The following is a 14,680-nucleotide window of genomic DNA, read 5'->3' on the forward strand; positions in this document are numbered from 1 at the left end:
CTCAGGGTTTCTAAGAAGACTGGATGTAGCTCTTGTTTGGAGTGAACCAGTATAAACAACTGTGTACAATTTCTCTATCCCTATCTCTTTAATTCAGTTTTGTTATTTTGGAACTGGTATAAACAACCGATTGTTTCGCTAAAACAACCGATTATTTTTCCAGCTTTGTGCTTTTGCTGTTTGTTTTGGAAAAACTGAATCCTTAATCAAGGTTCTTTCAAAGTATTTTCATTCTAAGGTTAAAAGTTTGCAAAAATCTTTCTTAAACAGTTCACCCCCCTCTCGTTTAAGGCCATATATTCTAACAATTGGCATCAAGAGCTTGGTTCTTGAAAGTTATTCAAGTTGATCTAAAAATCTTTTTTCTATGGCTGGAAAACTATCTTTTGAGGAGGGTGCTTCAATCTACAAACCACCTTTATTCTGTGGATTGAATTATATGTTTAGGGAAGCAAGAATGAAAATCTTTATTGAATCCATTGATTAAAGAATTTGGGACTCAATTGAGAATGGTCCTTACATCCAAAATTCAAAAAGGAAAATGCTTTCTTTACAAAACCTTTGTCCAATTGGACAGATGATGAATGTAAGATGGCTCAGCTTGATAAGTCTGTTCAAAATATTATAGCTTCTGCACTAGAAACTAATGAATTTTTCAGAATATCAAAGTGCAAAACTGCTAAGGAAATGTGGGAGACACTCAAAGTTGTTCATGAACCAAAGGAAGCAATGACAAAGACTCAAGCAAGAAGAAAGAAAAGGTAAAACAAGAAAAACCTCAATCTTTGCTTAATGGCCAGAAGGGAGGATGACTCATGTAGTGTAAGTTCATCAAACTCTTCAAACTCCGAAAATTATGGTCAATTGCTTCAAGCCTTTCAAGAAACTCATGAAGAAGCCAACTGATTGGCTCTCTTGAACAATCGATTGAAAGAAAAGAATAGCTGGCTTGAAAACAGAGTAAAGGCACTGGAAGAGGATTTAGAAAATTCAAAAATGGATTTTGAAAATCTGGAAATCATTTACAAAAACTCCTCTTGCAAGTGTGACACTCTAGTTTGTGAAAATTGCGAAAATCTTGAAAAGAAGGTCCACTATCTTGTTAAAACAGTGGATAAGCTTTCTAAAGGCCAATCTAACTTTGAGAGTGTGCTAGCATCTCAAAATTGTGTTTTTGGAAAATCTGGATTGGGTTTTAATCCACAAAACAAGCAAGATAGATTTTCAAAATCTTTTTCGAAAATGCCAGAAAAACAATCGATTGGACCATCGAAACAACCGATTGTTACATGCTTCTATTGCATGAAAAGAGGTCATTCTGTGTGATTCTGTAAAATCAGAAAACATGTTGTTCCTAAAGGGCTTATGAAGTGGATTCCCAAGAAAAATAAAGCTTGTATTGATGAGTATAAACCAGATGGACCCACATTCATAAGGGGACCAAACCTATGTACTTGAAAATATTTTTTGTAGGACATCTTGGAGGAAAGAAAAAAACTTTGGTACTTGGACAGTGGATGCTCCAAGCATATGACAGGGGACAAATCAAAGTTCCTGAGAATTTCCTTCAAGCAAGAGGGTCATGTCACCTATGGAGACAACAACAAAGGAAGAATTCTTGGAAGAGGATCCATAGGAGATGAAAGCATCTTGGTGATTCATGATGTGCTCTTTGTTGAAGGCCTAAAGCATAATCTTCTGAGTATTAGCCAACTATGTGACAAGGGGTATCAAGTGATGTTCAAGACAAACACATGTGAAATCTGTCTACCCAACACCAAAGAGGTAATGTTGGTAGGTAAGAGAGTTAATAATGTGTATCTTCTAGATATCTCTTCACCATGTTCAATTGGATGTCTTCTATCCAAGCAAGATGAATCTTGGCTTTGGCATAGAAGAATTGCTCATATTCACATGAATCATTTGAACAAGATAATATCAAAAGATCTTGTGATTGGGCTGCCAAAACTCAAGTTTGAGAGGGATCACATTTGTGAAGCTTGCCAAAAAGGGAAACAAGTGAAAAGTTCTTTTAAAACCAAAAATATTGTCTCTTCATTGAGACCTCTTGAACTCCTTCACATGGATCTCTTTGGACCCTCTAGAACTATGAGTCTTGGTGGAAATTATTATGCTCTTGTTATTGTTGATGATTTCTCTAGGTACTCTTGGACTTTGTTCTTGGAATCAAAGAGTGATGCCTTTGCTGCATTCAAAAAGCTAGCAAGAAGGCTTCAAAACACAAAGAACAACAACATAGGCTCCATAAGGAGTGATCATGGAGGAGAATTCCAAAATGAGAAGTTTGCAAAGTTTTGTGAGAAGTTGGGGATTCTACATAATTTCTCTACTCCAAGAACACCACAGCAAAATGGAGTTGTAGAGAGGAAGAACAGATCTCTTGAAGAGCTTGCAAGAACAATGCTTAGTGAGTCATCACTTCCTAAGTATTTTTGGGCAGATGAAGTGAGCAGCTCTTGTTATGTGATGAATAGGGTGCTTATAAGGCCCATCTTGAAGAAAACTCCATATGAACTTTTCAATGGAAGGAAGCCTAACATCAGTCACGTCAAAGTCTTTGGTTGTAGCTGTTTCGTTCTTAACAATGGAAAGGAAAGCTTGGGAAAGTTTGATGAGAAAGCTGACCTTGGCATTTTCATTGGTTATTCTCTCACAAGCCATGCATATAGAGTCTACAACAAAAGATTGATGACTGTAGAAGAATCAGTACATGTTGTCTTTGATGAGGTTGATTGCAGAATCAGTGAGAACCCAAAGATCAGTGTTGAGGAAGACGAACGGAGCATCAGTTTGGAGAAGCTGGATATCTGTGCAGAAAAACAACCGGTTGATTCGCAAAAACAACCGATTGAAATTCTGCAACAGAGTGAGCTGCCCAAAGAGTGGAGGATTCCTAGAGATCTGTCAGTGGATAACATCATAGGGCAGATAAAGGAAGGTGTCTCCACACGTAGCTCCATCTCAAACTACTGCAGGCACACAACTTTTGTTTCTCAAATTGAACCAAAGTCAATTGAAGAAGCTCTCAAGGATGAGAAGTGGGTTGAAGCTATGCATGAAGAGCTAAACCAATTTGAAAGAAATGAGGTATGGTTTCTTGTCCCTAAAACTAATGAAATGAATATTATTGGTTCAAAATTGGTTTTCAGGAACAAGCTAGATGAGGATGGAGTGATCACTAGAAACAAAGCAAGGCTAGTTGCCAAAGGCTACAATCAAGAAGAGGGCATAGACTATGGTGAAACCTTTGCTCATGTGGCTAGATTGGAGGCTGTGAGGCTGCTGCTGGCTTTTGCATGTATGAGTGGTTTTAAACTCTTCCAAATGGATGTAAAGAGTGCCTTCTTGAATGGCTACATCAATGAGGAAGTCTTTGTAGATCAACCACCGGGTTTTGAAGATCACAAGTATCCCAACCATGTCTTCAAGTTGAAGAAAGCTTTGTATGGACTGAAACAAGCTCCAAGGTAGTGGTATGAGAGGCTTAGCAACTTTCTGCTATCTCATGGTTATGAAAGAGGAATGGTAGACAAGACTCTCTTCATCAAGAAGTAAAATGCAGAAATAATTCTTGTGCAAATCTATGTTGATGACATCATCTTTGGTGCTACACAAGATAGGTTGTGTGAAGAATTTGTGGCTGCAATGAAAGGTGAGTTTGAAATGTCTATGATGGGAGAACTATCTTTCTTTCTTGGATTGCAGGTTAAACAAACAAAAGATGGGATCTTCCTAAGTCAATCAAAGTATTGCAAGGAAATTCTAAAAAAGTTTGAAATGGAGAATTGCAAAGAGGCAAGCACTCCAATGCCATCAAGCTGCTACATGGATGCAGATGTTGCTGGAAAGAGTATAGATCAAACAAAATACAGAGGTTTGATTGGATCATTGCTTTATCTAACAACAAGTAGGCCGGACATCATGTTTGTGGTGTGTCTATGTGCAAGATATCAAGCAAATCCTAAAGAGTCACACTTCAAAGCTGCAAAAAGGATTCTGAAATATCTCAAAGGAACATCATCTGTAGGACTATGGTATCCTTCTCATTCTCCAATACATTTAATTGGTTATTCAGATTCTAACTTTGCAGGTTGCAAGCTAGATAGAAAGGGCACAAGTGGCACTTGTCACCTTCTTGGCTCAAGCCTAATCTCATGGCATAGCAAGAAGCAAGCATGTGTTGCTCTCTCTACTGCTGAGGCAGAATATATAGCTGTTGGTAGCTGCTGTGCACAGATCCTATGGCTCAAACAACAACTTGCAGATTTTGGTTTACAAATCAGCAAAGTTCCTTTGATGTGTGATAACACAAGTGCAATAAATCTTACCAAAAATCAAATCCAGCACTCAAGGACCAAACATATTGAAATAAGACATCATTTCATCAGAGATCATGTGCAAAATGGGAACTGTGAAGTAAAGTTTGTGGAGACCAAACTGCAGCTAGCTGACATCTTCACAAAGCCTTTGCCAAAAGAGAGGTTTTTCTTCTTGAGAAATGAGTTAGGTATTCTTGATCTTAATAATCTCTCTTAAATCTGTCTTTGATACATGTTAAAGTCTATTTGTGAAGACAAATAGGGGAGAATTATTGGTTCTTGTATATCTGTGTCTCATATGCATAAAATGTTTAAATCTCTGAGTATAAAATTCTTCAATGTTTTGAAGAATCCAAATCCTTTGAAGGATGATGAAGCCTCTACTTTGCTTGATGCTGCTGTGCTGGTTTAAGCTTTGTTCTGGGGTAGTTTAATGTTGTAATCAATCCTTAGATTAAATCTCAAAGCAATTAGCATCTCAATTTTAACAAAGCAATTTTTTTTTTAAACTAAGTTGAAACAACCGATTTTTTTGTCGAAACAACCGATTGTTTACACTTAGATGTTTTTGAGAAAGTTTGAAAACTGTTTTTGAATGGTGAATTTTGTTGAGTAACAAAACAACCGATTGATTCGAGGAAACAATGGATTGTTTGTTTTGAAACCATAGCAGGAAAACTATTTTCTTTGACTGAGCTTTAAATGCTTTAAGTGAATACGCTCCAGTCATTAAATGCTTTGACCAATCTGTTTTAAATGCAATTAAGAGTTTGTTAAGATTTGATAACAAACTATATTCTTAGATATATTCTGAAAAACTGTTTTTAAGTTTTAAGAATCTTGAAACAAAGTTTTGATCTAAGAGTTTTTCAAAGAGTTCTGAGATTGCTAAAGTGTTGAGAGATTGATCAAGGTGCTGAATAGGATTCTACTTGTATTGATTTCAGATATTCATCTGTAACAAGTGTAATCTTTGTAAAACTGCTGAACAATTCGTGTGTGTGTTTTGCTAAGATTGGCTGTGTGTTCTTGAGGTGTTCAAGATCAACAATCTTAGTGTTGGCCAAGGAGAGTGTGTTTCTTGAGGTGTTCAAGGTCATTCTCTTGGTTGTGGTGTAAGTGATCAAGTGGTGATTGCTTAGTGGGTATCCTCAGGGTTTCTGAGAAGACTGGATGTAGCTCTTGTTTGGAGTGAACCAGTATAAACAACTGTGTACAATTTCTCTATCCCTATCTCTTTAATTCAGTTTTGTTATTTTGGAACTGGTATAAACAACCGATTTTTTCGCTAAAACAACCGATTGTTTTTCCAGCTTTGTGCTTTTGCTGTTTGTTTTGGAAAAACTGAATCCTTAATCAAGGTTCTTTCAAAGTATTTTCATTCTAAGGTTAAAAGTTTGCAAAAATCTTTCTTAAACAGTTCACCCCCCTCTCGTTTAAGGCCATATATTCTAATAGATATGTCCAATCCAAATTGGTTTAATGTTATGCAAGCCTAATACAATGCTCTTGTTGAAAATAACACCTGGACTCTTACTACTTTTCCTATTAGTGCAAGTGTAGTTGGGTGTAAGCAGGTTTTTAAGAATAAGTTCATTAAATATGACAGTTTCCAACATCATAAAGCTAGGTTACTAAAGGCATTTTTTTTGCATTGTTATGATTCTAACCTTGTTTGCAATCCAAGTAGATGATTAGATACCAATTTAGTGGGAACTCTAAACCACTTTTTAATTGAATTTTACCAAATTTTGAATCATGAGACTACCTTTTAATTGAATTTCACCAAATTTTGAATCCTGACTAATATGTAAGAACTTATTCCACTATTTTTTCCTTCCCCATTAGAACTTTCAAGTGTTCTCAATGTTTTAAAACCATGCTCTTAATTGGCATCTGTTGAAGATGGTTGCTGCCCCTTCAAGACATATGTTTGATGAAGCCAAATGTGTAATTTTCCTTTGTGTTTACTTTTGCTAAAAGAATATCTTAGGTATACATTAGAGGTTGTTTAGAGTAGGCTTTTTGCTAGGTAACTCACCTCTTAACCCTTGACCATGTGATAAGAGCAAGCACAAGGTTTATGAAACTATTTGTCACATGTTTTTTGCAAAAATATCCTTTACTGCATAAAAAATAAATATGTTCTTTTCTAAATGAATAGATACTTTTCTTAAACTAATGCTTTGATTAAATGTTTTTGAAAATCATGTTTTGTGCATCAAGTTTTTTGACTAAGTCTTCATTCCATCAAAACGACTGTGTTTCTCTTGTTAAGAAGTTTCTGATATCGTTTTAAAAATGAATTTGTTCTTCTGAAAATGAATAGATTCTTTTTAGTCTGGTGCCTTGGTTCTCTTAAAAGGATTTTCACTTTTTATCCTTGCACTAGGGAGTTTGACTAAGTCTTCTACATATAACTAATTCTCTAACAGCCTTTGAAAATAAATCAGTTAATTTTATTTTCAATCTGTTCTTTTTGTAACAGCTTTAACTGTTTTTGAAAGTTTGTTATAAAATGTTTTCCTATAAAAAGAGAGTTGGTTCTGGCTTTTAAACGTTGATCATACAATTGAGAAAACAAGTTTTACAATAGAGAAATAAGAATTTTCAGAGGATTAGCATGTGTTCTTGAAAGATTTTCCAAATCACAAAGTGTGTTTGTTCTTGGTTGGTTCTAAGGCTTGGTTAGAGGTGTTGTCACTGTGTGAGCAATATGTTCTACTGGTCTAAGGCAGATTTCTGCATTCTCTATCAGGTGTATTCGTTTCTTTCTTCAATTTCTTGTAAAGTGTGGTCGTAAACTCTTCTTGCTAGGGTTTCTTGAAGAGTGGTGTGTGCTGGAATAGTGTTTTTCAGCAAAATGTGTCATGTTCTTGTAAAGTTCAAGAACAATGGATTTTGTAATTGTTTTGAGTTGTGGTTTAGTGAATTTCACCTTGGATTAGGTGAAGACTGGATGTAGCTCATTGGAGTGAACTAGTATAATTGATTTGTGTTCATTCTCTCTTAATCTCTGCACTCAATAACTGCTGAATAATCTAAACTGTCAAGAAATAAATCTATTCAATTGTAATTGAATATGTTCTTTCTGGGCACGTGTATACTGTTCTTGATTTTCTGGAAAACTCCCTGAAGAACTTCTGCATAAGTCTCTATGTGTTGAAACATCAGTGAAATTCATGTTCTGTGAAAGTTAATACAATATGTTAAATGTTTTTAAAAACAAGCATTAACATTGCATTCAAAGGTTGTGATCAACTGATGTAGCTCTTTGTGTTAGTTATGTGAAAATCAATTTGATCTTTGTCTGCATATCATTTAACTCAATTCTAAAATCAAAAGTCTTTCAACTGAGATAAACGCCTTAAAGTACATAAACAGTATAAAAATAAATATGTTCATTGCTAAATAAATTGATTTATTTTCTGTGTACTGTGATAAAATTTGAATCTGCGCGAAAGTTTTAAAAGCTCAATTCACCCCCCTCTTGAACTTTGACACTATTGAACCTAACAATTGGTATCAAGAGCTAGGACTTGTATTTTAATCAAGTTTGTTTGCAATAATATCTGAGTTTAAAGTGCTTTTTTGCTGAGGGATTGTCTATCAATAGACCCCCTATGTTCAATGGCATGAATTATGCTTTTTGGAAAATTAGAATGAAAATTTTCATGGAATCTATAGACTCGTTTATTTGGGAGGTTGTGATCCATGGACCCTATGTGCCAATGCAGGTTGTCAATGATGAAGAAGTGGCAAAGCCAAGATCTGAATGGAGTGAGAGTGAAAAGAAGAAGGCTCAATATGATCTTGTAGCCAAGAACATCATAACTTCGTCATTAACAATGGATGAGTTCTTCATAATATCTCAATGCAGTTCAGGTAAGGAGATGTGGGAAGTCTTGGAAGTTACTCATGAAGGCACTGGGGATGTGAAGAGATCAAGAAAACATTCTCTCATTCAAGAGTATGAACTTTTTAGAATGCAACCCGAAGAGAGCATTGCTGATGTGCAGAAAAGGTTCACCCACATTGTGAATCATCTTACTGGTTTGGGAAAGGAATTTGACAAAGAGGAACTCAACATAAAAGTGCTGAAGTGCCTCGACAGAAGCTGGCAACCCAAAGTGACTGCCATATCAGAAAGTCGTGATCTGTCAAAGCTGTCAACTGCTGCACTATTTGGGAAATTAATGGAGCATGAGCAGGAGCTCAAGAGACTCAAAGAGCAAGAAACAGTCGAAAGGAAACCCAAGGGACTTGCACTGAAAGCAAGTGCACAGAGTGACATCAATGAGCAGAAAGAAGATGCTGAACATGATGAAACAATCAGCCTACTCACAAAGAGGTTCAGCAGATTCCTGAAGAAGAAAAGCAGAGATAGGAACCAACAGAAAAAAAGGTATCCTAAATCGAATGAATCAAATTCCTCTAACTACACTTGCTTTGGCTGTAGTAAAACAGGGCACAGCAAGATGGATTGTCCAAACAATCAATCAAAGGACAAATATGCCAGCAAGAAAGTTGAAAGGAGAAAGGGGAGAAGAGCTTACATTTCTTGGGAAGAGAATGAAGTATCTTCAACCAGTAGTTCTTCAACTGAGAGTGAGGAAACCAATCTGTGCTTCATGGTGAAAGATGAAGGATCAATCTCTGATTCAGTAAGTGAATTCTCTATGGAATCTAATAACTATGATCAATTGCTTGTTGCTTTCAAAGAAACACATGATGAGGCAAATAGATTGGTTGTAATATGTAGCAAGTTGCAAAAGGTAAATAATGTGCTTGCACCTAAAGTAAAAACACTTTAGGAAGAACTGCATAAGGCCAAAACAGATCTTGTAAGTCTTAAACTAACATGCTTGCATGCCTCTATTAAAACCTGTGAAAACTGTAAAAAATTGGAAAAACAAGTGGAGTATTTGCTAAAAACCCTTTCCAATTTCACTATGGGAAGAGAGAATCTTGAGTCTCTCCTTGGTTCACAGAATGTTGTTTTCAACAAGAATGGTATTGGTTATAACCCTGGAAATGTAACCAATGTTAAAAAGCTTTCAAGTTTTTTTGTTCCAGCAAAATCAGGTTTCTCAGCTTTGAACAGTGGCAAAAATGCATCTCATGTTACTTGCTTTTATTGCATGAAATCTGGTCATACCTCTAGGTCATGCATTGCTAGAAAATATCTTGTTCCTAAAAACTTAGCAAAATGGCTACCAAAGGAAAGGTTTTAATCTTTGCTGGACCCTATACTGAAAAGGGTACCATTTGTATTATTTTTGTTCTGTTTTGCAGAAAGGCAGCAAGAGAAATCAATGGTACTTGGACAGTGGATGTTCAAAACATATGACTGGTGATCTGACAAAATTCACCAGCATGAAGCTCAAGGCAGAGGGACATGTAACCTATGAGGATAATAACCGTGGAAGAATTCTGGGCAGGGGAACTGTTGGAACTGGAAATTCAACCACTATTGAGAATGTGCTTTATGTGGAAGGACTCAAGCATAGCCTTCTTAGTATCAGCCAACTATGTGACAAAGGATACAAGGTGAACTTCAAGTCAAATGGTTGCACAATCTCAAATAACTCCTCTCGTAAGGTGTTGTTTACTGGAAAAAGAGTGAATAACACATATCTCTTGGATATTATGGAAATTGATTCTTCAAATGAGTGTCTACTGTCTACAAGTGATGAGTCTTGGTTGTGGCACAGGAGGTTAGCTCACATTCACACTAATCACTTAAATAAATTGAAATCCAAAGATCTTGTTTCTGGTTTTCCTAACATTAAATTTCAGGATAACAAGCTCTATGATTCTTGTGTGAAAGGTAAACAAATCAGATCCTCTTTCAATTCAAAGGACATTGTTTCTACTAAAAATCCATTGGATGTATTGCATATGGATTTATTTGGACCTTCTAGAGTTGCTAGCTTGGCTGGAAATTTCTATGCTTTGGTTCTTGTGGATGACTACTCTAGATTTACATGAACTCTTTTTCTTGCACATAAAAATGATGCTTACAATGCCTTTAAGAAGTTAGCAAAGGTTTTACAAAATGAAAATGGTTGTTGTATAAAATCCATTCGAAGTGATCATGGGGGTGAGTTTCAAAATGCTAGATTTGAAAGGTTTTGTGAAAAACATGGGATATCACATAGCTTTTCAGCCCCTAGGACTCCCCAACAAAACGGTGTAGTTGAAAGGAAAAACAGATCATTATAGGAACTAGCTAGAACTATGTTAAATGAATCTAAGCTTCCTAAGTATTTTTGGGCAGATGCAGTCTATACTGCAACTTATGGGTTAAACAAAACCTTAATTAGACCCATTCTTAAGAAAACACCATATGAATTGTATAAGGGCAGGAAACCTAGTGTGAGTCACCTTAGAGTGTTTGGGTGTAAATGCTTTGTATTGAATAATGGCAAAGAGAATCCGGGTTAAGTTGATGCTAAATCTGATTAAGGTATTCACATTGGTTATGCTTTGAATGGTCATGCATATAGAGTCTTCAATAAAAGATTGATCATAGTAGAAGAATCAATGCATGTTGTATTTGATGAAACTGATCATAGCATACCTAAAACTGTTACAGATGACCTTGAATGTGATGAATTTAAATCTGTTTTAAACAAAAATGAATTGATTCATATTTACTGCTGACTCACATGTTGTCCAAGAACCTATTGTTTCTACAGGTTTGCCAAAAGAATGGAAAACCCCAAGAGATCTAACCCTTAATAATGTCATTGGGAACATTGAGAAAGGAGTTTCAACTAGGAAGTCCCTGAATAACTTCGATGAGACAATGGCCTTTATGTCTCAAGTGGAGCCCAAAAACCTGAATGAAGCCCTCAAGGACAGTAACTGGATTCTTGCCATGCAAGAGGAACTGAATCAATTTGCTCTGAATGAGTTATGGACTCTTGTTCCTAGAATACCTGAAATGAACATCATTGGAACAAAGTGGGTATTCAGAAACAAGATGGATGAGCATGGGGTGATTACCAGAAATAAGGCTAGACTAGTGGCTAAAGGGTATAATCAAGAAGAGAGAATAAACTATGATGAAACATATGCACCAGTGGCTCGACTTGAAGCTGTTAGACTACTTCTTACCTTCTCCTGCATCAAAGGGTTCAAACTATTCCAAATGGATGTGAAGAGTGCCTTCTTGAATGGTTATATAAATGAAGAGGTATTTGTTTCACAACCACCAGGATTTAAAGACCATCAGCATCCAGGACATGTGTTCAAACTCAAGAAAGCTCTCTATGGGCTTAAGCAAGCTCCTAGGCAATGGTACGAGAGGCTAAGTGATTTCCTTACCTCACAAGGCTATGACAGAGGCACATCAGATAAGACCTTGTTCATTAAGAAGAAAGGGGATGACACAATTCTAGTGTAAGTCTATGTGGATGATATCATATTCAGATCAAACAATGGAGAATTGTGTGAAACTTTTGTGGAAATCATGAAGAGTGAGTTTGAAATGTCAATGGTGGGTGAGTTAAATTATTTTCTAGGCTTGCAGGTCAAACAACTCAAAGAAAGCATATTCTTGAATCAAGCCAAGTATTGCAAGGATCTGCTGAGAAAATTTGAAATGAACAAGTGCAAACCAATCAGCACACCCTTCTCAATTAGCTGTCACTTGGATCATGATGAAGCTGGAATTCCTATTGATGAAACTAAATACAGAGGACTCATAGGATCCCTACTGTATCTCATTGCCAGCAGACCTGACATAATGTTTGTAGTGTGCATGTGTGCTCGGTTCCAATTTGCTCCTAAAGAATCACATTTCAATGCTGCCAAAAGGATTTTGAAATATTTGCAAGGAACTAAAGAAGTTTGGCTTGTGGTATCTAGGTAACATTTCATTAAGTTTGATTGGCTATTCTGATTCAAAATTTGCAGGTTGCAAAATTGATAGGAAAAGCCCCATTGGTACTTGTCACTTGCTTGGATCAAGCTTGATCTCATGGCATTGCAAAAAACAGGCATGTGTTGCTCTCTCTACTGTTGAAGCAGAGTACATTGCAACAGGGAGTTGCTGTGCTCAAACCATATGGCTAAGATAACAATTGAATGACTTTGGTATCTTACTTAACAATATACCTTTGCTGTGTGATAACACAAGTGCCATCAATTTAACCAAATATCATGTCATGCATTCAAGGACCAAACACATTGAAATTAGGCATCACTTTCTAAGGGAACACATATCAAATGGAACATGTGAGATTAAGTTCATTGGTACAGATTTACAGCTTGCATATTTGTTTACAAAACCATTGGCTAAAGATAGGTTTAATTTTCTGCTTAATGAATTGGGAATTATAAATGTTAATTGTGCCTCACAGTGAAAAGTTAAATCTGTTTATTTGTAATTGAATGTGTTTATTTTTGGTAATGGTATACTTTGATGACTAGGAAAAGAGAAAGTTTAATCTTTGACTGATTGACTGACTTAGTGGGTATTAACCACTGTACTTTTGACGGTTTTGGTCATGGTCATGTAACCGATTTGATGCATTGGCTGCTCAATTAAGGTGTGATATGTATGCATCGTGACCCCAAATATTTGTTGCACCTTTTCAAAGATTCTCTACACATTCTCAGAGAATAAAATCCCCGTGCATATCTGGTCTTAACTGCTCCATCAACCCATTCTGTTTTCAATATAAATCTGTGTAAAATTGCTACTCACATTGGATGACCATCATTTGAATCGAAAGACCCAATTCTGGTTCAACCATGACTTCCTTTTCACGACAGAAAAAGAAGAATCAGGATAGGCAAAGCAACTTTCAAGGGGTACTAGAAAGCTGGTTTGCAGGAGATGGAGAAGGAATCAATGCCTACATTCATGAGATGAGCAGAAAACAAATCAACATACCCAAGGTGTTAGATTTCTCCTGGCTGAAATATGAGAAACTAGCTGAAACCAGGTCTGCATTGAAGCATTAGAAACTGAAAAAGATGTTGGAGTTAACTAGTAATGTATATCCTGACTTGGTTAAGGTGTTTTACACAAATTTAACTCTGGATGGAAAGAACATTGTATCCTATGTGAAAGGCATCAAGATGAAGGTCATAAGTGAAGTGTGGAGTTCAGTTGCTGGCATCAAATATTCTGGGTTAAAGGTTGGAAAAGGGAACACAAGTGGAATTCAGGAGTTCAACAAAATCCAATACTACAGAAGCTGTGTAAGAAATCCTGCCCAGAGTATAACCAGATTCCATGCAGGTAATCTAAACCTAACTCCACGTCTAGTTGCCTAGTTCATTGCATGGCAGCTCATCCCTAGAGGTACAAATCATGTTGTTCTACATGAAGAGGATTTAATACTTCTCTACTGCATCATGGATCTGATCAAGGTTAATTGCTATTCTTGTTTCAAAATTAATTGACTATTTTGGTATTGACACTTTAAATGAGTGAAATGAAACCATCAAAGCTGTAAGTGAAATTGATAACTCAACTCTCACAAAGATGGGGTTTCATAAAGTTGAGGACTGCTGGGTGTTTCTCAAAGGCAAAACTCCTTAGGAAGAACATGGAGCCTCAAATCTCAACAATGAAGATGGAGATGAGGCTGTTCCCGTGGAAAATGACACTGTTCAAGCTACAGATCATTCATGCTACGTTATCCATCACTACTACAGGCAAGAGCCATCTGCTGATCATGCTGGAAGTCAAAGGAAGAGTTCTCCATCTATAGAAATCAGAGGAAATTCACTTGCTCCACAATTAATGCATGAAGATGTTGCTGCAACTCATCAAAATGCTATTGTTGCCTATCAAACTCCAGAATACAGGGGTGAACCCTTATCCATGTTTGAGAGGCAGGTTCTGTATCGCCTTGATGTCATGACAACAGAACAGAGGGCCTACTTTGAGACAACTCAAGCAAAGTTTTAGCATCTTGATGATCAAATTGAAAGAGTTCAGTTGCAGCTGGTAGAATTACACTACAAAGATTAGGAGTAACTTGCTTTCCATGCTTTCCTTTCATCAGTTTATATTTCTGTAATGTTGAATAATTTGTATTTGTTTCTGGACTGTTATGATTGTGTTATCTTTCTATTTTTATTTTTCTCTATGCTTAAATGTTGTTTGATGAATCCAAAGGGGGAGAAAAATAGCTCACCATGCTAGGTGAAGCTAGGTGATACAGGAAGTTACATTCTGCACCTTAAAACTGATTCACATGTTATGCATTGTTTAAACTTTTTAGTTTGGTATTTGGTCCAGTACAAGTTCTTAAAACAACAGAGCTATGAGGATTTGTCTCCATCAAACAGGGGGAGATTGTTGAAGATGGTTGCTG

General features: G+C 36.4%; 1 protein-coding gene across 1 annotated transcript; it reads left to right on the forward strand.

Moving 5' to 3' along the window:
* Positions 1 to 591: 591 nt before the first annotated feature.
* LOC137815843 (uncharacterized) lies at positions 592 to 14,271 on the forward strand. Its single transcript, XM_068618954.1, has 10 exons — positions 592 to 761; positions 8,002 to 8,377; positions 8,552 to 9,115; positions 9,636 to 10,170; positions 10,810 to 10,950; positions 11,042 to 11,639; positions 11,778 to 12,207; positions 12,264 to 12,293; positions 13,371 to 13,556; positions 13,900 to 14,271. Exons 1-10 carry the CDS (start codon positions 592 to 594, stop codon positions 14,269 to 14,271), a joined length of 3,402 nt encoding a protein of 1,133 aa, XP_068475055.1.
* Positions 14,272 to 14,680: the final 409 nt, after the last annotated feature.

Source organism: Phaseolus vulgaris, chromosome 1 (genome assembly GCF_000499845.2).
Source record: "Phaseolus vulgaris cultivar G19833 chromosome 1, P. vulgaris v2.0, whole genome shotgun sequence".
Lineage (NCBI taxonomy): Eukaryota > Viridiplantae > Streptophyta > Magnoliopsida > Fabales > Fabaceae > Phaseolus > Phaseolus vulgaris.